General features: G+C 41.9%; 1 protein-coding gene across 4 annotated transcripts in view; it reads left to right on the forward strand.

The window, feature by feature from the left end:
* Window positions 1-25513, forward strand: part of LOC129176783 (disks large homolog 5-like) — a 52685-nt gene that overhangs the window by 2999 nt on the left and 24173 nt on the right. For 3 of the 4 annotated variants that reach the window (XR_008569499.1, XM_054767179.1, XM_054767180.1), the window contains exons 2-11: window positions 10177-10245; window positions 11650-11818; window positions 12084-12227; window positions 14173-14356; window positions 15294-15410; window positions 16588-16844; window positions 16910-17222; window positions 21131-21361; window positions 23101-23285; window positions 24345-24470. Coding sequence is in view for 3 of the 4 variants with exons in the window: in XM_054767179.1 (XP_054623154.1) it covers window positions 10177-10245; window positions 11650-11818; window positions 12084-12227; window positions 14173-14356; window positions 15294-15410; window positions 16588-16844; window positions 16910-17222; window positions 21131-21361; window positions 23101-23285; window positions 24345-24470 (1795 nt within the window). In the remaining variant the exon portion in view is untranslated. The remainder of the gene's footprint in view (window positions 1-10176; window positions 10246-11649; window positions 11819-12083; window positions 12228-14172; window positions 14357-15293; window positions 15411-16587; window positions 16845-16909; window positions 17223-21130; window positions 21362-23100; window positions 23286-24344; window positions 24471-25513) is intronic. The other variant, XM_054767181.1, reaches the window with a different exon arrangement.

Below are 25513 nucleotides of genomic sequence, written 5' to 3' on the forward strand. Positions count from 1 at the left end.
TGGAACAGGAGGACACAAATGTTCGAGGTGTCACAAGATCTCATGCCACAAGATCTTGCAAGATTAAAATGGAGATGGGGTCGGTAGGATACACACAGAGTACAGAAGAATGTAACATAGTAGAAATTAAATTAGTACATTACAATATATTGCCATATATTTTTTTATATTTTTGAGGATCTTTGCAGCACGTCTGTAAACAAGGCACAGCGTTCTTGGCATATAGAGGATCTGGAACGAGCATCTTTGACTAGCGATTTTCCAGTTGGTTTCTAAAAGCAGCAGAGCGCTCCGGCTAGATAGAAGATCTTTGACTAGCATTAACATAGGCAGAGCTCCAGGCAACTATCCCCCGTGAAGTGGTGGATGTAAACATGGGGTGCAGCGTTATTGCAGTAAGTTCTACAAAACAGAAGAGCACTCCTAGCATAGACAGGATCTTTGACTCGTGTTTTTGCAGTAGGTCCTTAAAAACAGCAAAGCACTCCTGTGATGAGGAGGTTCGTTGACTCGCATTTTTGCAGTTGATTCCTAAAAACAGCAGAGTGGTCCTGTTATAAAGAAGATCTTTGCCAAGCATTACCATACTGCCATATTATGTTATTTATGACTCATTTGTTGACGTCAAGTCTGTGTTGATATTTTACACAAAATAAGAATAATAGTGAAGCAGGAAGTCCGGCCCCTCCGAATGTGGCCCACAACCAGGTTCTTTTGTAATTTTGATCCTCAAAACTGCTCAGCATTGCCTTAATTACTTGTATCTCAGTTTTGAATATATGCATCGTCCTTGCATCCTTATTTAAAAAGCAATATTTTCACCGCTTTTTAAAAAGGTTGTTCCCCCTCATCTAAAGTGAGCTGATAGCAACGCGTTCATTATGCATTCATTCTCCTGGTATTATTTATAGGAGTACTGGCTCGCACTACAGCTGCTCGTTCGGGCTTTTTCCCCCAATTTTGCGCTGCATTTCACAATCAGCAGCGCATCCAAAAAGCCAGCAGTGATACACTTTAGAGAGCTTTGTATGCCAACGTGCGAGTTTCAATAGTCGTTGTCGTCTCAGTCAGTGGGAAGAGGCGGCGTTGAGTACCAGGCGGACAGGTTCCTCCAGTGTGTGGAGAATAACAGTAGCGCCACGATTATACTGTATATACACATGCATATCTGTAAAAATCAACCACTACTACAAAAGGTGTAGCTCATTCATATAGCTGCTGATCTGCAATAACACTATCAATGCATATTTAGCTGTGCCCTCCTTCAATAAACAAAATATCCTCTATATTATTTATTCTCCTGTGTGCTGCAGGGCATGGCTGCAGGGACCTTTTGTTGCCTTGTGTTAGCACAGTAAGCAGCATATGACAAGGGCGTGTATCACGGTTCACTGCAACGCAGCATGGAGTGTTTGCAAATGGGAAACTGCTACTTTATTACATTGATCAACAACATGCATTTTGTTGCAAAAAGAAAATAATTTTTTTGTTGGGAATCTTGCTTGTCTTTGATTCATGTTATAAGCTCAGTCTAATTGTAGCTGCATCACTATTTTTTCTACAGTATGTTTGATGGAATTGTTCCAAAATTTGCCGTTAAAATAAGAAAGCCACCCCCAGTGTGTCTGCCGTTAAGATTCAGGCATGAATCACTGAGAAATGAAGGGAAATGTCTAAAACCCTTCATATCAGTTTAAGTTGTTTTTGCATAATCCTGCTCGCAAACAAGCAAAAGTACGTCAATGCAAATGTAACCTAGTTGGAATAAGTGAAAAAAGAATGACTGGAGGAATTGTTCACGTTAACCTGTCTTTGTTTTGTTGTTGCTGCTTGTATAGTAAGCAAAACCTACTAGTATGTAAGGAACTATCTTTTACACAATTTTTCTATTGTAATTGTTCCAAAACTGCACAAGCTTACCTCCAATATGTCTGCTTTTAAGATTCATGCATGCCTCACTGAGAAATGAAGGAAAATGTGTAAAAAAATTGGCTATCATGAACGTGAAAATAATTCCTGGATCCGCACCAAAATTTTGTGGGTTTTTCCTTAGCCTGCAATTTTAACAAACTGGAATTGCATGAAAATTTTGTAAGTTCTGTTTAGATGGCTTTGGCTCAAAAGAGGGGAGCCATGGAGTCATGGAAGCTAGCTAGCCGTCTGGACACAAGCTGGGGTCTGATCAGCCCCGGCTGGGTCACCTGGAGGAGGGCGTATGATGTTGAAAGACCCGAAACGCCTTAAGATCCCAGGAACATCACTGAAGATGTGTCCAGACCAGGCATCGGCAGATGTATGTACACAGCGAATCTCTGAGTGATCAGTGACAGCCAGGAAAGACTGGATGACAACCATGAAGAGTGTGGTGACTACTGGAGAGTCAGTGACAGCCCGGAGAGACGGCAACCGGGGCAGAACGGGTCGGCAACCCAATCTGCATCCTCCTCCGAGGAACCTCTGAGGAGGAACCCAACCAAGCTACTATGAACCCAATGGAAAAATACCCCCAGGGGTGCCCGAGAGGGGGGGAGGATGAGCACCCCAGTCGGACAGATTCAACGGCAACAGACCCAAGCAACGGACAAACAACTAAGACCAAGCAGTGTACATGCGGTAAAGTCTGCAAGAACATCCATGGCTTAAAGATCCACCAAGCGAGGATGAAGTGCCCATTGGGAGCAGAAGCAACACAACGCACAGGTGTTACACCTGGTGAGACGCAGGAGGTGCCAGGCCCGGAGTCACCCCATAGTGCCCAGTACCTCCAAGTGGTGCAACCTAATCCCTCAAGCATCAAGTCCGACAGGAGGCGGATCAAATGGCCTGCAGCGAGCATGACCTCACTTTGGCAACAGTTTGACGACGATGTCGACCAAATTCTGGAGGGATTGGCCAAAGGAGATGCAGACAAGAAGCTTCAGGTGATGACAGCAACCATTGTCAGCATTGCAGCGGAACGGTTTGGTGAAGAGGAGAAGAATAGCTCTGGAACAGCTTACTCAATGAATCAAAGAGCGGTCAGGATTCACAAAATCAGGCAGGAGATGAAAGCGCTGAAATCCCAGTACAAGGTGGCAGGACAAGAGGAACGCACTGGCCTTGCCCAGTTAATGAGCTTTCTACGGAAGAAGATCCGAGTTCTACGCCGCGCTGAGTGGCATAGGAGAAGGCGGCGGGAACGGGCACGCAAACGTGCTGCTTTCATCGCTAATCCCTTCAAGTTCACAAAGGATTTGCTGGGGCAGAAGCGCAGTGGCAAACTGGTCTCCTCGCAGGAAGTTATAGACCAACATCTGAAAGATACATACGGCGACCCCGCAAGTGAGCAGGAGTTGGGAGAGTGCAACAACCTTATCGAACCCCCTGAACCAGAAGTGCAGTTCGACATGTCAGAGCTGCAGCTAACGGAAATCAGGGAGGTTGTCCGCAAAGCAAGGGCAAGCTCTGCTCCAGGACCGAGTGGCACTTCATACAAAGTGTATAAGAACTGTCCCAAACTCCTGCTGCGTCTGTGCAAAATCCTGCGAGTCTTCTGGAGAAGAGGGAGGATCCCTGACCAATGGAGAGTTGCTGAAGGGGTTTGGATCCCAAAGGAGGAAAATTCCACCCAGCTTGACCAGTTCCGCATCATCTCCCTATTGTGCATTGAGGCAAAGGTTTTCTTCAGCACTGTTTCCAAACGGCTGTGTACCTACCTGGCAAAGAACACCTACATCGATACATCAGTCCAGAAAGGAGGCATTTCAGGAATGTCAGGTTGTCTGGAGCATACTGGTGTGGTGACACAGCTCATTCGGGAGGCCAGAGAGAATAAGGGCAACTTGTCAGTGTTGTGGCTTGATCTGGCAAATGCTTTCGGTTCCATTCCACACAAGCTGGTTCAGCTCACTCTGACGAAACATCACGTACCCAGCAGGTGCAGAGATCTCATCGCTGATTATTACAGCAATTTCAGGATGAGGGTCTCTTCAGGAGCAATAACATCCAGTTGGCACAAGGTGGACATCGGTATCATCACAGGGTGCACTATCTCTGTGACGTTGTTCTCCCTTGCCATGAACATGCTCACCAAGTCTGCTGAACCAGAATGCAGGGGGCCCCGCACGAAATCTGGACAACGGCAACCACCCATCCGGGCATTCATGGATGACCTCACAGTCATGACAGAATCAGTCCCAGGCTGTCGGTGGATTCTGAAGGGGCTTGAGAAGCTGGTGGGGTGGGCCCGGATGCGTTTCAAACCTGACAAATCCAGATCAATGGTGCTGAGGAAAGGAAAGGTAGAGGACAGGTTCCGGTTTAACATCACAGGCAGAGCCATCCCAACTATCTCGGAGAAACCAGTCAAGAGCCTGGGTAAGGTTTTTGACTGCTCTCTGAGAGACACAACATCTATACAGTTGACCTGCACTGAGTTGGATGGCTGGCTGAAATCTGTGGACAAGTCAGGCCTGCCTGGGAAGTTTAAAGCCTGGGTCTACCAACATGGCATTCTTCCCAGGATCCTGTGGCCCCTCCTTGTTTACGCAGTCCCCATCTCGACAGTTGAAACCTTGGAGAGGAGGGTCAGCAACCACCTCCGGAGATGGCTTGGATTGCCAAGGAGCCTGAGCAGCATTGCACTTTATGGAAACACCAACAAATTGCAACTGCCTCTCAAATCCCTGGAGGAGGAATATAAGGTAACCAGAGCCAGGGAAGTGGTTCAGTACAGGGACTCATGTGATCCAAAGGTGGCTAAAGCAGGGATCCAAGTAAGGACGGGCAGGAAATGGAGGGCAGAGGATGCAGTTCAAGAGGCTGATGCTCGGCTGCACAACAGGAGCCTGGTGGGAGTGGTCACACGAAGCCGAGCAGGGCTAGGTTCCTTTCCGTGTCCCCAATTGAACATCAGGGGGAAGGAAAGGCGACGCCTTGTTCAGGAGGAGGTGCGAGCAGCAGTGGAGGAGACCAGAACCTGCAAGGCAGTGGGAATGAAACATCAGGGAGCTTGGATGAGATGGGAGAATGCAGTCGAGAGGAAAGTCACCTGGGCAGAGCTTTGGAAATCTGAGCCTCACCGCATTAAATTCCTCATCCAGGCAGTGTATGATGTGCTTCCAAGCCCGTCAAACCTGCACACATGGGGTGTAGTAGAGTCACCAGCATGCCCACTGTGTTCAAAGCGAGGAACCCTGGAACACATCCTCAGCTGCTGTACAAGGGCACTTGGAGATGGACGGTACAGGTGGAGGCATGACCAAGTCCTTAAAACCATCGCTGAGGCCATCAGCTCAGGACTGGAGTGGGCAAAGCAGTTCCGTCCCTCCAAGAAAACCATCGCCTTTGTCAGAGCTGGGGACAAGCCAACTCCTGTCAGAAGAACAACATCTGCAGGCATACTGATGTCTGCAAGAGACTGGCAGTTGTTGGTGGATCTTGAACATCAGCTGAAGTTCCCCAGCCACATTGCCGTCACCACCCTGCGACCAGACATTGTCCTCGTGTCAGAGTCCACCAGGCAAATAGTGCTGCTGGAGCTGACAGTCCCGTGGGAAGATCGACTGGATGAAGCCTTTGAGAGGAAGCTCTCCAAGTACGCAGGACTGGTCAGCGACTGCCAGCAGGCCGGCTGGAGAACAAGGTGTCTCCCTGTGGAGGTTGGATGCAGGGGTTTTGCAGCCCGATCCTTGGCCAGAGCCTTCAGTAGTTTAGGCATCGAGGGAGAGAGAAAGAGGAGAGCCATCCGCAGTTCCACCGATGCGGCAGAAAGAGCCTCAAGATGGCTTTGGCTCAAAAGAGGGGAGCCATGGAGTCATGGAAGCTAGCTAGCCGTCTGGACACAAGCTGGGGTCTGATCAGCCCCGGCTGGGTCACCTGGAGGAGGGCGTATGATGTTGAAAGACCCGAAACGCCTTAAGATCCCAGGAACATCACTGAAGATGTGTCCAGACCAGGCATCGGCAGATGTATGTACACAGTAGTTTTTACATAATCCCGCTCACAAACTAGCAAAAGTACATCAGCAAAAACCTGATTAGTGGAGGCAAAAAAGCAATATATATATATATATTTTTTTGTTAGAAATCTTGCTTGGAAAATCTAACAGTAGACTTGTTTTTCTGGAGGAATTGTTACAAAGGTTGTCCTTAGGTGTGCGCACGACCACCTTCAGTGTCTATTTATGGAAAATGTCCAAAAACTTGTGGGGCTAACATATCTAAAAATAATTTCTGTATTCACACCAAAATTGTGTGTGTTTTTCCTTGGCCCATAACCCAACCACCACAAAGTTGCGTGTGTAATGGTTGAGCAGTTTATGCATAATCCTGCTTACAAACAAGCAAATGTTGTCAAGACAAACAATGGCTGGATGGGTTCTTCACTTTCACCTATCTTTGCAAACAATGGCATTGCAAACGAATGGCACCTTGCAAAAAACACAGCAGCAAAAACATGAATATACACTATCAAACAAACATAAAAAAGCATCTAACAGCGTTTGCTACTATGAATTTCGGGAAACCTGGAGCTGGTGGACATAGTTTGACCCCGGACCAGATTAATTAAACTTCCATTGTTTCCTATGAGGAAATAGTTTTGTTAGTTAATTTAGCGAAGAAATGGAACGTTTCTCATCTTGTACCTGGATGTAAAAGATGACATAATCTCCAAGAAGGGCACTAAAACTCCAACCATTGGCTCCATAGTCTGCTTGAGGGGAACCTTAAACGAGACTCTGGAGTCGCAGCGGAAAAGGTCAGAAGGTAGCGCACACATGACTCGGTGAACCTTTCCCGGCCGACACTCTCGAGCAGTCATGGGAAACTGTAGCTTTCAGAGGGAGAACAAAGAGAGCTTGATCCATGGGATGTCGCCCATTCCTAAGGCACATCCATTTTTTTTAGAACCCCTCTTTCAGCCCTTGACTTAGGGGGAAAAGCAGCGTGGTGGGTAGTTCCATTCTGAATGGAGCTAATAGTGTCTTTAACTAGCAGGAGTTTGGACATTTGCAACCAAAAACAAAGAAAAACAGACTTCCATTGTTCCTCGATCAGGGCTGTCGAAACTTTACAGAAAAAAAAATGGACATCACTTTATATGATATTCTTCACCTTTTGTGTACTTTCATTACATGCCAAAATCAAATCAATACACAGTGGTACCTCGTTTTTTGTTATTAATGTGTTCCAATTGGTCTCATGAATACCGAAACGCACAAAAAGTCAATTTTTCGCATAGAAAATCATGTCAATCCAACTAATCAATTCCAGGCATCTAAAAATATTATCAAAAAATGAAATTTTCTTGAAAATAATTTACATACAATGTGAAATAATTATAAATGATGGCTGGATGGAATTTTTTGTTGATGCAGACTTAATGTACATCCAGGCAAAATTTAATTCGATAGCGTTTCTCCTGTTATGCTCGGCTTGCGCCGGAGACTGGATCCCAAGATGCGTGAGCCTTTGAGAGGTGAGGAAAAATATTTATTCCAATCAAGTACAAAAGATGGTACAAAAAGGTACAAAGTACAACGTAGGAACAAAAATATAAACAAAAGGTCACCCGGAATAATCACAGGGAAAAGAGGGCATAAAGAACAAAAGGAGCTAACGAAAAGCGGCAGAGAAAACACTGGCGACAGTTGTGTTAACACAAAAAGGCTCTGCTGAACACCAAGCAGGCTCAGAATAACAGAAGGAGTACTTACGCTGCGGGAGTAAGCCAGGCAGGGAACTAAGGTAAAGCTAGGCAGAAAAGCACGACTATCGTAGCTAAACAGTTGCAGGAAGCTGCTACAGACAGGGGCCTGAGTCTGCGAATGCATGACAACAATCTGGCAACTGGGTGAAGGTGCGCTTGCGGCTGAAGAGGCTAACTCCTGATGAGCTGCAGGTGTGCCAATTAGTCCTCCACGAGGCGGGCAAGGTGCGCTGCAACAAGGAGCAGAGAGAGGGCAGCAGCGCAGCACACAGCACATAACATCTGCTCTTTATCAAATTGCTGGCACTTGCAACTTTCTTTGCCCCCATGGCAGGTTATTCAGCAGTCACACGCAATAAAAAAAAATGCATGGACGTGAGTCGGCAACGCATAAGGTGATTTGTTTGGGGACTCCATTTGGTGGAACAACACAGTGCAAGGCAAACGGACTAGTTAGTCACTTGCAATAACTGGACTGACGCAAAATCTTGAATGAAAACCAAATCATATGAAAAGTGGGCTTTACTAAAACCAAGGTTTGACTGTGTTTATAGAAAAAAATATGGTGGTGGTAGTGTGATGATCTTTGGCTGTTTTGCTGCTTCAGGACCTGTAAGACTTGTTGTGATAAATGGAACCATGAATTCTGCTGTCTACCAAAAAATCCTGAAGGAGAATGTCCGGCCATCTGTTCATGACCTCAAGCTGAAACCATCAGCAAGTCCACAGCTGAATGGCTGAAGAAAAACAAAATGAAGACTTTGTAGTGGCCTAGTCAAAGTCCCGACCTGAAAAAAGGCGATTCATTCTGGAAAACCCTCCATTGTGACTGAATTACAACAATTCTGCAAAGATGAGTGGGACAAAATTCCTGCACAGCGCTGTAAGAGACTCATTGCAAGTTATCACATAGGGTGGCCCAACCAGTTATTAGGTTTAGGGGGCAAGCTCTTTTTTACACAGGGCCATGTAGGTTTGGATTTTTTGTCTCCGTAGTAATTAAATGTTTAATTTAAAAACTGCATTTTGTGTTCAGTTGTGTTGTCATCAAAGAAATGTTCATTCAGCAAGTCTTTTTTTGGTCTGTGTTTAAACAAAATTATACATTTGACATGTTATTCTGTTGACTTCATTTTAGCCAGTTCCTTACAACATGCTTGGGGATATGATGTGTTCTTTTACACATTAGAAAATACTGTAAGAATGACACTTTCATATAATTGGCATATTTATTTTAGAATGTAAGATCAATGTAATAAACATTGACCGTAGAATCGAATCGTTCCGTTTTTAAAATATATTATTTTTGAATAGTATTGTAACCTGCGTATCTAGATTTGAATGGAATCATCTATCACAAAGAGATTTACCTCCCTAATTGTCATCCTTTTTAAATATGTTTTCATTGTGCTTTTCTTACAAGTAAAGTGAAAATCTTGTAGACCCAATCTCGTGTATCATCTCGTCTCCTGAACAGAGTGTCTCGTGACACTCCTACCAGCAAAACACACCGCAGTATGAGTAATCTTGCCTCATTGGAGAGTTAAAAAAAAAAAAAGAAGTATCGGTTATTGGAGCTATTTTTAATGTTATCGGATTTATCGGTATGATGTCATAATTCCTCAAATACAGTATGTCATGCACTCCTAGTTTTTTTTATAGCTAGAGGCAGGCCAGCTTGAAAAAAATAATAAAAACAACTTTTTTTTTCAATCCTGTTAAGCTAAACTCAATCATGTTTAAAGGCAAAGTGAATACATTTTTAGTTCCTACAATGAGTGACTATTAACAAAGTCAGTTTTTCAGAGTGTAGGAAGTCGATTTCAATTTGTAGTTACATCCTACAACGGGGTTGTCCAAACGTTTTCCACTGAGAGCTGCATACTGAAAAATCAAATGATTCAGGGGCCATGTTTACATTTTTTTTTAAGCCAACACATGTACATACGCAATTTTAATATTTAAAGAAAAAAAAACATTATTACAAATATTTTTCAACATTCTTCTTGGACATCTTTTTCTCAAAATATTTTGACTTTATTGTCATAATATTTTAACTTTATCTTTAATAGCAACACAATAAAGATTGGAATCACCCAGCTGACTTGACGTTCCAACAAGATGACACCATCGTCTCCCTGTGTTTATCTCCTACCGTTAATTGTGAGTCAAAGTCGGCTGAAAAAGAAGGGGCTTTCAGCCAGTGGTGGGGGGTGCTTGTCAGAGGAGATAAAAGGCTGCGGCCTCTTTGGGGCCCTGGCCAGTCGCTTTTCAAGTTTCCCCTCTTTGCCCAACCGATAATTAGCAACACTGCTGTCAGCCTGCGGGCCGCGTCATCCCAATGTGGGGAAAGTCCCGCCTTCTTATTCCTGCAGCTGGCCTTAGTTGTTGTTGTTGTTGGCCTTTTGGTTCTGAATGTAACCCAAGATCCTCCATTCTGATGACAGTGGAGTTGACTTTCATGGCTTGTTTCTTATCCCCTTGCAGGTTCCACTAACAGCGTCTTGTCCACCATGCCGTCTGACTCGGAGAGCAGCAGCTCTCTAAGCAGTGCAGGTGAATATACAACAATATACAAAAATATACAACATAAGGTGGCTAGAAATACCTCAATATTAAAAAAGCAAAATTTGTCTTTGATCAAAAATCACTCCATACTCTTTACTGTTCTCTGGTATTACCATATCTTAACTTATTGTGCGGAGATATGGGGTAATAACTATAAAAGTAACCTTAATTCACTAAATGTACTGCAAAAAAGATCAGTTCGGATAATCCATAACGCCGCGTATAAAGAACATACAAATCCATTAAAATTTGCTGATCTAGTCAATTTTCAAACAGCAAAAATTATGCATAAAGCAATCAATAACCCCCAAAAATGTCATATAATACTTTTCAACAAGAGAGGAGAAATATGACCTCAGAGAAAAACTGAACTTGAGACACTTATACGAGAGAACAATGCTAAAAAGCCACAGCATTTCAGTATGTGGAATCAAGTTATGGAACTTATTGAGTAAAGAACTCAATCAAAGCACCAAGATGAGCGATTTCAAGAAACAATACAAGCAGCTGATGTTTGCAAAATACAAGGAAGAAGAGTTTTGAACCACTGTGTCTAATCACTACAATACTCATTACTCTTCATTCTTGTGAGTTCATTTTCATTACTCACCTGTTATTACAACTAAGTTCAGTTATGTCTATTTAAACTGATTATTATTTATTTATTTATTATTATACAAATTATTAGATTTTTATGATTGAGGAAAAACCTTAACAATTATATTACTACATTGTTACATTACCATATAATTTTCCATTGTATCATTTTCCCATGTATTATTGGCTGGCGGCCAGTCCAGACTTTACCCCGCCTGTCGTCCGAAGTCAGCTGGGGTAGGCTCCAGCATAACCCCGCGACCCTAATGAGGAGAAGCGGCATAGAAAATGGATGGATGGATGGATGGATAACTGGTAAAGACTACATTGGAATACAGGAAGTGAATAAATGTATTGCCATTGATGTAAAATGGACGAGGAGTAGGATTAAATAAGCTTTGCTTCTTCTTACTCTTTTTGGACATGTGGAACTGCGAATTGAACTATGTGATGTTCAAATAAAATTAAACCATTACCATAATATTTTGACATTGTTATTTTAAAATTAGTGTTTTTTTTCACTTTTTGTTGTTGTTTTCTTGTTTAATTGTATTTGGAGAATGTACAGTGGACCAATTAAAAAAAACATTTGTGGGCAAGTGCGGCCCCCCTGCTCTGACTGATCCATACAGTATGTGTGAATGTGAGTGTGTTTATAAGTGCCCGGTGATTGACTGGTGACCAGTGAGTGCACTCCGCCTCGCACCATAAAAGATAGCTGGGATAGGCTCCAGCTTGTGACAAAAAGCCATCTAAAAGGTATGGAAGTGATCCACCTGTTGCTTACTCTCGCAGGCACGCCCACTCCTACCTCCTCTCCGCCGCTCGTCCACATGGCCAGCCACCGGGCGCACGAGAAGATGGACACTGTCCTGTTTCAGCTTCGCCACGTGACCCGGGAGAGGGACGAGCTGCGCAAGCGTCTGGCACTCTCCTCACCTGGAAGCACCTTTGATGACTGCAGGTGCAATTACCATCTCATCCACTGGCAGTTTTGTGTTAGCAGTCTAATGTGACATTGCATTGTTTTTCCACTGACACTTGTCAGACGAGTAGCTTTAAATGTTAATGCCCGCAGTGTTAGTGTTAGTCGGAGGTTTGTCTCCCGTTTGGCATCTTGATGCATCACGGTCAGGACCTCTCGCTCTCTCTCTCTCTCTCTCTCTCTCTCTCTCTCTCTCTCTGTGTATGTATAAATCTGTGTGTGTGTGTGTGTGTGTGAGACACAGGCCCAACTCGAAAGCAGGTCACGACTACGAGCGCCTGAAGCTGCAGTGCATGACGGCCATGGCCGACCTGCAGTCCCTGCAGAACCAGCACAGCACCACCCTCAAGAGGTGCGAGGAGGCTGTGAAGAAGGCCGACTTCTACCAGTGAGTGCACAACAACTCGTGGGATATGTGTGTGTGTGTGTGTGTGTGTGTGTAGGGCACGGGCGGCACTTTAGCGCTGCTCAGGCCACGGAGGGGTGGTGTGGGGGGCATAGTGGGGGGTGGTTTAGCTTTGAGTTCAGCTCTCACTGACATATTCACTGCAGATTGCATGGAACAGATTTTATTTTGGTGACTGTAATGGGGATGAACTTGTCATAGTGGCTCGCAAGATGGTGCTTTAAGCCCCCCGCCCAAAAAAAACCAACCTCCCATCAACTTAATTAAAATATTTGTCATAGTTGTTGAAGAAGAAGGACTGCAACAGAATTAGGGGTGCAGCGGTACAGGTATTCATCAAATTTTTCAGTACCCACTAGAGTTCACACTAGTAATTTCAGCTGTTTTAAGGGAACCGGTCCTAGGGCTGGGCTCCCAAAAAAGAGCTGGCTATTTCGGCTCCCAAATGTCTCCTCAGATTTTTTTGTTGTTGCTTAAATTGATTTATTATCAAAATATGTGTAAAAATTGTTTAAAATATTATAACATTTTATTTGTATAAAAATATATATTATACAATTTATTATGCAATAATGTATATACTAATATATATATATATATATATATATATATATATATATATATATATATATATATATATATATATATATATACTTGCACAACAAATGACAATGAACTCGATCATTTTGCAGGCACCAATATATTGCCATGTGCATGCCTGTCTGTTTTCCTCATCTCTCGCCTCCAAACAGGCAGGAAGAGAATTCGCATTGTCCTTGCATACATACAGAGTGCAGAAGTGTGTAACGTAGTGGAAATTATATTAGCAGATTGCAATATACAGTATTGCCATTTATTTTAAAAAATATTTTTTCATTGTAGTTTTCTCAAAAGTCACAATCTCATACCGGCCCATGCCTAGCCATGCGTATACTCCGTAACAAATATAATGCAGCCCAGAAGTCATGGCTCGCCAGAGCTTGGAAATTCTCTTCTGTCGTTACTTGGCCTTCACGGTGAAACACATAAACGATGAAAGCAGTGTGCCGCCATTGAGATGCATAATGAGGCTACAAGCCGGAACTATTAATGTTGCAGTTCAGCCAATAAGGAACTTTCATTTGTTTCAAATCAAATAATTCAAACTGTTGCACTTTGTCGTTGTCATCAAAGATGCTCACACATAAGCTCTTCAGCATTTTTGTCCCTTACTATACCAAAATGAACAGAAACGTGACTTAAAAGCTGTGATGATATATACATCATACAAAACATACCCTGGGTTTTCCTTTCAAACCCAACATCAATAATTTAGAAGTAAACACCAGTCTTGAAAGACGAAGGCACACCAAATTATGCTCTGTAATTATCGTCCAAACGCAGCGAGTGCTGTATCTGCGGCACAAATGGAGCATTTGTTGTCACGCCGAGAATAAGCCGGAGTCCTGCCCATTTGAGTTTTTTTTTTTTTTTTTGCTATACAATCTCCAAAGTTAACAAACATCTGTCTGCAACGCAAACAGACAGACGAAGGATTATTACCGTGCTAAAGCTCTCTCTTTCTGGGATGAGTTTGCACATCAGAGAAAGTCTTTGTTTATTGCACTCTCCTTCACACTCAACAACACCATCCAGTTGTCTTTTAAATTGCTATTTCAGACAGTACACGACACACTTTTTGTCAGCACAGTTTGTACAGTGGCGTTGCGTAAGCGTCTTTACTGCCAACACAAAAGTAATTAGCACCGTGACTATAATAGAGAACAGCTGGCCTTTTGACAGAATAAACCACATCGGCTATTTTGGGCCTGCCCGACTCCTGAGAAAACAATCCTGTGTTTTAACTTCTTAATGCCTCACTTTTTCCTCTTGAAGCCCGTTTGGGTACAAATCCACAAGTGCAATAATGTCGATGTTAAAATTTTAGCACGCTGCACAGCCGCTTGGCCAGCGAGCACAACCAGCTGAAGGAGGAACTGGAGGTGGTGAGGCTGGACAATGTGCAGCTGGTCCGGGAGCACAACCATGCCAAGCAGGCCTGCGAGGAGCTGAGGAGGCTGCATGACGACGACCAGAGAGAGGTTGCTGACATGAGGATGCTGCACCAACAGGTACACTCCCAGCTGGCTGCCGATCACAGCAACCAGCAGAGGGTACAATCATTCAGGCCCAACAGGTTTGCTTAATGGAGTTAGGTTCCCAAGTCCTGCGTTTGGCTGGAGACCATTCCAGGGTGTACCCCGCCTCTCGCCCGAAGTCAGCTGCGATAGGCTCCAGCATACCCCCGCGACCCTAATTAGGATAAGCAGCGTAGAAGATGGATGGATGGTTCCAAAGTCAGTGATTCTTCATTGGGTACCATTTTTAAATGTATATTTGGTGCATTTGAATGTAAAGGTTAGCTCAGAGCCTCACGCTATCCTACTTCCATTTTTGGTCACGTTTAATAATTGCTCAGAGAATTGTATAATAGCGATATTTATGTACTACTCACAAAAAGTTGGTTGTATGCACAGCTGTTATGTTAGAGAAAAGCAAGTTGTGCGTTAGTGTGTTAAGTGTTGAACATGTTGGACATATGCATTCAAAATTAGAGAAGCTCAAATTAAGTTCACCTGTAAAGGTTATAAGGTAGTACATTCTGGGTTCATCCTGAAATATCCCTAACTTCCTCTGAGTAGTATATACAATATATGATGTTTTGGATGTACTGTATATGTAATGTTTAGAGGAAAAAACCCTGAAATCTTAGAATTTTTAGTATTTTCTGCCACTTAAATATTTGTTTTTATATTTTGCAATATGTATTTTGTATTTATTCATATTATACTATGTGTTTATATATTTATTAGGAATATCTATTTATTTTGTATTACGGTAAATTTCTGTTCATATTCTATCCATTTTCCTTCACTAGGCTCGCGGGGGTATGCTGGAGCCTATCCCAGCTGACTTTGGGCGAGAAGTGGGGTACAACCATTTACACTCACATTCGTACCTATGGGCAATTTAGAGTCTCCAGTTATCCTAACATGCATTTTTTTTTAGAATGTGGGAGGAAACCTGAGTACCCGGAGAAAACACGAACAGGGCAAACATGCAAACTCCACACAGAGATGCCCAAACGGAGATCCAAACCCAGATTTATCCGCTCTCACCTCTACAGTATGTGGCCAACATGCTAACCACAAGGCCACCGTGCTCTGTTCATATTGTCATAGAAATATACATTTTCATCATAGATCATTGGATGTTTCTATGAGGATTTGAATTATTTTTCTCATATTATGACTTTATTTGCATTTCATTTTTTCTCATATTTCTACTTACTTTTTTCTTCAAAATAATTCAACTTTATTCTCATAAAATTCCGATATTTTCCCTGAACATTCCAAATTTATTCTTACAAATGTATGACTTTTTTCCTCTGAATATGTCCACTGTAATCTTTAAAGATGTTTATTTCATAATATTCCAACACTATTCCCACAAAATAATGACATATTCCAGCTTTATTCTTATAAATGTATCACTTTTTTCTCTATTTGTCAACAGAAATGTAATTATCAATAAGTGGATATTCTTATCAGTCACTTTGTAATTCTTAATTCCGAAGTGCAATTTGCTGCATTTGAGTGTGCTCGGAAATCCCAGAAAATACACTCATAACATATGAATGCAACTTAAGTGACGTAGTGTCTTTGAACGCAACTCATCATTGCTCATAACAGTTAAAAGTCTGATTCAAATATTCTGCTATTAAAGAAAGCAGTGTTAGGTGAATAGATTTTCAGACATATATGCCATCTCTTAACTTGATTTAAATTTTAAGTTAATTTGGAACTGGTAGTACATACAAATATATATAATCCTGCCTTGTCATTTATCTTTCTTTCAATACAGTAAAAATGGGCATATTTCAGACATGGTAATAGTAATTGTTTAATTTATTTTGAACATGCTACAAGTTACATTTAAATACATCACATAGTACAATTCACAGTTCCAAAAAGGAGTAGCAAGAAGCAAATCTTATTTAATCCTACCTCCCATCCATTTCACATCAATTGCAATACATTTGTTCACTTCCTGTATTTCAAATTCCAAATGTTTGTTAGTTTAAAGTACATGGAAAAATGTTATGGTAATATGATAAGGTAATGTAAGGTAACAGTGTGACATGGTGATTAATCATGATTAATTAATTTGAAAACCGTGATTAATCTGATTAAAAATTGTAATCATTTGACAGCCCTAGCTATATTCATTTGGTGTCCATCAACCAAAAAAAGTGTGTGTTTTTTTTTTTTTAATTAAATAAATGAATATGTGTAATTCCCAGGTGATGAGAGAAGGTTCCTCTGATGCCCTCAACAAGCTGTATGACTCAGCTGTGGACAAACTGGAGACGGTAAGAAGCGACTATGATGGCCTGAGGAAGCTTTACAACGAAAAGACAGCGAGTCACAACGCCGACCTGAGCCGCTTGGACCACGTGGAGGAGGAGAACCACCATCTCCAGAAACAGCTGGACATGCTACTGAAGCAGAGGGACGCCGCCATCCACTACCAGCAGCAGTACTCATCGTCCATACGAAGGTGAGGCTGCAAGCAGCAACAACAAAATAAGAAAACATGAACAACAAAACATCCCCGTGGTCCAGGTTCGACAACACCCAGCAAGAGCTCTCCAAGGCTGCTGCCCAGAATATGGAGCTGCAGCGGGAGATGGAGCGCCTGCAGTCGGAGGCAACGCGATTCAAAACCCAGCAGCTCAAAGCGGCCAAAGAATGCGACAAGTACAAGGAGGAGCGGGACTCGGTCATCAACGAGTACCGGCTCATCATGAGCGAGCGCGACCAGGTGATCAAGGAGGTGGAGAGGCTGCAGACCGGGCTGGAGGTTGCTGAGGCCAAGCTGAAGAACACTTCCTCGGAAAGGCGAGTGGCCAACGAGGAGCTGGAGGCTCTCAGACAGGTAACTGCTAGAAGTGACATAATCAAAGCACTCTCTTGCTGAGTAGAGCTGGTAAAATTTTAATGCAGAGCTTATTTGCACTCTAGTGAACATTGCATGAGAGGGCGTTTTTCCTAAATTTCTCAATGAATAATGGAGGTATACGAATAACAACATTTGAGCATATGCAGGAAGTGCTAATCCAAATTAGCATTGTTTAGCCTTGGCAGAGACCTCAGTGTCGTTGTATTACAGTATATATCCTGTATTGTATATTTCAAACTTTAATAGTGTTTTTTGAGTGAGTCATGTTTGACATAAACAACTGTGTACATATACAGTGTCATAATTAATCATTGGATGCCTCGTTGGATACATTGTGGTTGTCTATCACTGTGTATTGCGAAATATCATTTTTAAATGTGCACCCTACTTTGTCCCATTCAGTGATACATGTAAGAATTTAACAACTGTTGTGGTACGGTACATACACTCCTGATAAAATCTTAAGACCAGTTGAAAAAATGCTAGAATTTTCATTTTGCACATTTGGATCTTAATGAGGTTTTAAGTAGAGCTACAATATGCAAAAACAAGAAGGGGGAGTGAGACATTTGGAACTTGTAATTTAAACAAAAAAAAAAATGAAATAGGTTGTTTATCAGCTGATCAAATGTTTAAGACCACAGGCTGTAAAAGCCAAAATCTGCTCAAAATTTTCATTTTCTGTCAGGCATTCACACTGTCATGCCCTCCTGATGGCTAAATCTCTTTTTCATCGTGGTCGGATTGTCAAGCTGCGTAAGCAAGGCCTCTCGCAGCGTGCCATTGCTGCTGAGGTTGGGTGCAGTAAGACAGTCATTCTACATTTTTTGAAAGATCCTGAGCATTATGGAACAAAAAAGTCAAGTGTTATACCCAAAAAATTTAAGCCCTTACTGGTGCCGACTGCAGCGCAATAGCCATCAGTCGGCATCTGCAGGAAAAGGGTTTAAAAAACAAAAAAACTAATTCAAAGACCTCGTCTCTTTCAACACCACAAAACTGCCCATTTAGACTTTGCCAGGGAGCATCAAACATGGGACATTGAAAGGTGGAAAAGGTTTTATTCTCTGATGAGAAAAAATGTAACCTTGACGGTCCAGATGGCTTCCAACGTTACTGGCATGACAAGGAGATCCCACCTGAGATGTTTTCTACCTGGCACAGTGGAGGGGGGTCCATCATGATCTGGGGTGCTTTTTCATTCAGTGGAACACTGGAGCTTCAGGTGGTGCAGGGTCGTCAAACGGTGGATGCTTACGTGCAGATATTGCAGCGGGCATCCCTCATGACTGAAGGCCCTCGTCTGTGTGGTAACAGCTGGGTTTTTCAACAGGACAACGCTGCAGTTCACAATGCTCGCTTGACCAAAGACTTCTTCAGGGAGAATAACATCACTCTTTTGGACCATCCTGCATGTTCCCCTCATTTAAACCCCATAGAGAACATTTGGGGATGGATGGCAAGGGAAGTTTATAAAAATGGCCATCAGTTCCAGACAGTTGATGCCCTTGGTGAAGCCATCTTCACCACTTGGAGCAATGTTCCCACTAGCCTCCTGGAAACACTCGCATCAAGCATGCCCAAAGCCATTTTTGAAGTGATGAACAAGAATGGTGGAGCTACTCATTACTGAGTCCTACTGAGAACATTTTTGTTTTGGTTTGGAGAGTTTTTTGTTATTTTTTGAGCGATGGTCTTAAACTTTTGATCAGCTGATAAACAGCCTGTTTCAGTTTAATTATTGTTTTCAATTTTTGTCTCACTCCCCCTTCTTGCTCAACATCCAAATATGCAAAATGCAAATTCTAGCAAATTTTCAACTGGTCTTAAGATTTTGATCAGGAGTGTATACAGTATCATAAACAATTGGAGGATACCTCTTGAGATACAATTTGGTTATCTATGACCATGTATTTGTAATTTTGGTTTAATTTTGTGCTCTATTTACTGCCGTTCTAGTTTTATACATATATTGGAGTAATTAATATATTAATTGAACAACTTTTATGGTACATGTACTTGCACTGTGTCACAAATGAGTCTAGAATACCATGTGTGGTACATTGTGGTGGTCTATGACCATGAGTTTGTGATTTAATTTTGCTCTCCCGTTAGTGCAATTACTTAGTGACATTCTTATGTATTATACATGTTTGCAGTAATGACTTTAATAATGTAACAACTTTTATGGTAAGTATACAGGATCAAAAACAATGATAAGATACCAGGTGGGATACATTGTGGCTGTCTACAACCATACATTTCTAGTTTTTTCATGTTTTGCTTGGATGCTTAGAAAAGATGTCAGACGTGATGAAAAAAATTATGAACAGTATCGAAATTATCTTTTAAAAGGTAATAGTAATGGTGATGCCTAATTTTTGCTGTTATTATTGGGCAGCCAATATTTGATGGGTTACATTTTGGTCGTATTATCAGCATCGTCCTGACTGCCTCATATGGGTGGAGATGGGGTTGGATATGGCTAAAAATGTTTCTATTTCAGCGTTACTTGGATCTGCACTCCCTTTTTCCGCCAAACAAACATGTTGATAATCCAGTGGTCTGGCATACGTTGAGCGTGTGGGCCCAGTTCAGGAGGCATTTTGGTTTCTTCGGTTTCTACCTTTTTAGCCCCATCTCAGACAACCATCTTTTCCAACTCTCCCTTCTGGATCTGGGGTTCCGGGAGTGGCGAAGACGAGGCATAGTACGTTTTTGGGACCTTTTTATTGATAATACATTCATATAATTTCAGCAATGAACGGAAAAATGTCATCTTTTTCAGTAGTTCCAGGTTAGGCACACCTTTTATAGTCAATTACCAAATTTCTCTGAGACTCCTGGTACGAATATTGTTGGGTTAATCTCTGGGTTAATCTCTACTATTTACAACAAATTGTTGGGCATAAGACCGACCTCTCTTACTAATATCAAAACCGCATGGGAGCAAGACTTGAATATGTCTTTGACAGGTGACATGTGGCATATAATCTTTCAAATGATCAACTCAACCTCTTATTTGTGCCCGCCATAGCTTGCTACAATATAAAGTTGTACGCAGGACTCACATGTCGAAATCCAAACTAGACCGTATATACCCAGAGGTGGATCCCGGTTGTGACAAACGTAAGAGGGAGGATGCCACACTTATTCACATGTTTTGGTCATGTCCTAGTTTAGAGAAGTATTGGAGGGAAGGCTTTCAAACACTTTCTGTGATTGTCAACTTAGATTTGCAACCCAACTGTATAATAGCGCTGTTTGGCACCATGGGCGAACCGGACTTGCGTTTCACCCACACAAGACAATGCAGTTTCTCCTTTGCTTCTCTCTTGGCCAGACGGGCAATTTTGTGAAGGTGGAAGAATGCCGCTCTACCTACCCATGCTCAATGTCATGTCTTGCTTAAATTTGGAGAAAATACGCTACTCAATTTGTAACGTCGAAGAAAAATTCGAAAATGTATGGAGACCCTTCTTAGTGTATTTCATAACTTTAAATTTACTTGAGCTCCCAAATATGACTTACCCTCTCTGGCCCATTTACTGTCACCTATTGTTTTGTTCATTTATGCATTTGCTTTGGTTGTTTTACATTTATTTGTCTTATCCTCCCAGACTTGGACCTCTGTTCCTTTGGGCTGTGTGGCTTACTTTGTGGGTTTTTTGTTTTGTTTGGGTTTTTTGTTTTGTTACTTTAGATTTTTCTTGTTCTCTGTCCACACTTCCAGCAAACATTGTGTACACTTGTTTTTGACTTTGTTCAAATTTAATAAAAATATTACAGATAAACAAAAGGTAATGGTAATAGTTAAATTGTACAATGTCTGCATTCATGAGCGCACAAAGAATAATAAAAGTCCACTTCTTGTGCCGTGCCAGGAACTGGCCTCATCCCTGATGGACAGAGACCGGGCCATCTGCGAGAAGAACGAGCTGCTGGAGAAGTACTGCCACGAGGTGAAGGACAAGGCCGAGGCCCAGAAGGAGCTGAGCCAGGCCTGCAAGGACATCAAGACAGTGCGCGAAGAGCGCGATGTGGCCCGCAAAGAGAGGACTGAGGCCATCATCCAGCGTGACCAGCTGCTCCGGGAGTATTACCAGGCCAGACAGGTAGTCCAGACAGACAGGAGATTTATTATTATTATTTACAAATGGAGGGATTGATTTATTACTGGGACAATAATCCTTTGATCGCATCTCTTATAATAGTCATAAATGTTAGAATTTTTTTAAGCAGCTGGCCCACTTCCACACATTATGTTCACATTCTTGTATTAGAAAACAATCAGCAATTAATCCAGAAAAGACAAATCCATACTCAACAGGAATCAGTTTAGCCATGAGCTTAATTAATGCTCTCCCTAACTCCCTGTTTATTTCCTATTTAGAGGGAAAACACTGAGAGATTTGTTTTTAATTACACTACAACTGACCCACTTGCAACTGCAGCAAATCACCCAAAACAACCATTTCATGCTAAACATTCAGAGAATGAAACTGATCCAGACACTAATTTCCCTTCCAATATTAGCCGCAACTGCTTTTGCTACACAGGCATAATACAACAGAAACATTAATTTTGACAATACAGTACATGGTGAGTTATTCATTTAAACAGCAGAAGCATGTATGGCCGTCTAAATAATATCCAGCATTATACCATAAATTCCGGTGTATAAGCCGCACCCACTACATTTAGAGGAAAAACTATGTTTGTTCTACGTTTGTTCCACACCGGTGTACAAGTATAAGATGCACATGTCCACATCATGAAGTAGCATCCTGAGGCACGCACGAGTCCGTGAGGACCAGTCAGCTCTTCATTTGACAAGAGCTATTAAAAAAACTCAGGAGTTTGTCAACCCATTAGAAATTGTAGGAGGTCATTACTCAGTACAACGGTTTGACTCACGGTTCATCTTACAACATTACACAGCAACTAACGACTATCAATAGAGTTGTATATGAAAAAAAAACATTTTAAAGTTTTCCCATGATGCATTTCAGTTGAGAAAACCATTTCATTGGAGGAGCATAAAAAAATTATGCTGCAATGCTGCTTCTGTCCACCAGAGGGCCCAGAGCCCAAAGCAAAATGAGGGAAGCAGATGTCAAGGCAGAGCCCCAATGAATAGGTAGCTCATATGCAGTGCCTTATGGGTAAACTTTAAAATGTTGGATTTAAAAAAAATTTTAACGGATATTGGGACATGTTTGTATACTTGTATATACACCTTTTGAGTGTTAAATTGTGGTGTGATGAATTTAGTGCTGTTAATAAAGTGTTCTTTGAAAGATGACACCATTAGTCAGACTGTTATGTTGTTATACTGGACCTCCACTGACTTCTAGGCTGACTGACAGGCAGTGAGGATAAGCGGCTTAGAAAATTGATATGACTGGAAGGATTTTTTTAAATATAATGTCATATAATATATTTAATAACATATCAAACATGTATCATTGTGTGGTTTGTTTTTTAATTGTGCAGGAATAGGGGGTACATGACTTCCAGTCAGATGTCTGAAGGGCTACGCGAATGTGAAAAGTTTGGGACTCACTGTACTAATTTATCTTTGATCTCTTTGTTATTTTAATTTATTTCATTTCATATTAATTTATTTGCTTTTCATTTATTTTATTTTTGTATTTTTATTTACTTTTTTTGCACTTCTTCTTTTCCCCTCCTTTTTCTGCCTGTTAGAAAATGGCAACATGTGTAAAAGTGTAAACATGTGATGCCCTTCAATGTAACTTTAAATTATGTTTGAAACAAATAAATCCATAACCATGAGTTATGGATTAGTTATTGATTAGTTAGTCATTAAAGTGAGCTGTTTCTCTCCTAGAAACAAGATTCAGCCACTCTGGACATGGAGAGAGCCAACAAGGAGATTGAGATGCTGAGGAAGCAGTATGAGGTCATCAGTCAGGAGCTGAAGGAGGCCCTGCAGGAGGCAGAGGTGGCTAAGTGTCGACGGGATTGGGCCTTCCAGGAGAGGGATAAGATAGTGGCGGAGAGAGAAAGCGTACGGTGAGGATGCAGAAGAAAGTATACTAATATGTATAAATGCATTTAACGTAAAATCCAGTGTATAAATCGCTACTTTTTTCTTAAAGTTCGAACCCTGGGCTTATACAGCGGTGAGGCAATTTTTTTGGCAAAATTCTAATCTCGTGACAGCTCCTTTACTTCAGAGCTCCTTCTAATTGTTTAAATACTGTGCCGCTCGCAAGTCAGTGTGGAAACGGTAGCTCTCTATTTGGCAGGAGCCAATTGCAGGCAATTGGTGCACTCACAACAAACTTGTCAAACCATTGGAAGTCATTGGAGGTCAGTGTATATATACCAGTATAACAACATAACAGTCTGATTCACGGTGTCATCTTATGAATAACACTAAACTCATCACAGCAACTTAACACTCAAAAAGTATACCTGACAAATATACAAACATGTACCAATATGAGTTTAAAAATGGAAAAAACCAACTCTTTTAAAGTTTTCCAAAATGCATTGCATCTGAGCAACGCATTCATTGGGGCACTGCAATGACGTCAGCCTCCCTCTGATCTCCGGGCTCCTCTGGCTCAGACAGCGTTGCAGCACCATACACCATTTTATTTGCAGCTTGTCCTCCAATTAAATGCTTTATGTGCTTTAAGTGCTTTATGGGAAAACTTTAAAATGTTTTTTTTTTTTTCATGATCAACTAATATTGGTAGATGTTTGTATATTTATTGGGTATACCTTTTGAGTGTTAAGTTGTTGTGTAATGAGTTTAGTGTTCTTTGTAAGATGACACCGCGAGCCAGACTGTTCTAATGAATAATGACCTCCTGCAATTTCCAATGGGTTAACACACTTGTCGTGGTCTTTTTCATAGCTCATGATTGCCTCCTGTCAAGTAAAGAACTGCCAAGTCCTCACCACTTGTGCGTGCCATTTTATGACCTGGACATGTGCGGCTTATACACTGGTGCAGCTTATATACGTACAAATCTGTTTTTTTTCCTCTAAATGTAGTGGGTGAGGCTTATACACCCGAATTTACGGTATTTCTATTTCGTCATCTTTTTGACTATCCGTCAGTACGTTGTGTGACAACCTGAGGCGAGAGAGGGACAGGGCTGTGAGCGACCTGGCGGACGCACTGAGGAACCTGGACGACATCAGGAAGCAGAAGAACGATGCCGTGCGTGAGCTCAAGGAGCTGAAGTTAGTCATCTGTAGTTATTTAGAATCATGTCTCTGTACTGTACTCGTGAAGTTGAATTCAACTTGTAAAGTAGGATGTCCACTGCCGGCCCGTGGGCTAATTACGGCACGTGATGGTCATCAGACCGGCCCGCGAGATCAGTACAAAACTGCCATCCATCCCTCCATCCATCCATTTTGTATGCCGCTTATCCTCATTCAGGTCGTGGGGGTATGCTGGAGCCTATCCCAGCTGACGTTGGGCGAGAGGCGGGGTACGCCCAGGACTGATTGCCAGTCAATGGCAGGGCACATGTAGACAACTATTCACACTCACATTCATACCTATGGACAATTTAGGGTGGCCAGTTAACCTAACATGCATATTTTGGGGATGGGGTAGGAAACCGGAGTACCCGGCGAAAACCATGGGGAAACATTGAAACACCACACAGAGATGCCCAAGCGTAGATTCTAACCTTGGTTCAGTACAAAACTTGACAGTGACAAATATTTTTGCAGTATGTCTTTAAAAACTGCAGAGTTCTCCTGGCACACAGAGAATCTTTGACTGACATTTTTACAATAGGCCCTTAAAACATCAGAATGCTCCCGTTACATATTACAGTAGATCTCTGACTAGCTTTTTTGCAGTAGTTCCTTAAATAAAAAAGAGCTCTCCTGTCATATACGTAGATGATCTTGGACCAGTATTTTTGCAGTTGGTCCTTTTTAAAAACAGCAAACTGTCATATCAAGGATTTTTAACTCCTATTTTTATATAGTTTCTTAAACAACAGAGCTTTCCTGTCGCCTAGAGGATCTTTGACTAGTGTTTTTATTTTTTTGCAGTAGTTCCTTAAAAACAGCAAACCACTCCATAAAGGATTTTTGTCTCACATGTTTGCGTGTACTTCCACAGCACGTAGAGGACCTTTGTCTAACATTTATGCAGTAGGTCCTTTAAAAATAGAAGAGCTCTCCTGTCACATAGTAGATGTTTAGATGACTAGTGTTTTTGCAGTATTTGCTCAAAAACAGCAGTGCTCCAGTCACATCAAATC

This window comes from Dunckerocampus dactyliophorus, chromosome 2 (genome assembly GCF_027744805.1).
Source record: "Dunckerocampus dactyliophorus isolate RoL2022-P2 chromosome 2, RoL_Ddac_1.1, whole genome shotgun sequence".
Classification (NCBI taxonomy): domain Eukaryota; kingdom Metazoa; phylum Chordata; class Actinopteri; order Syngnathiformes; family Syngnathidae; genus Dunckerocampus; species Dunckerocampus dactyliophorus.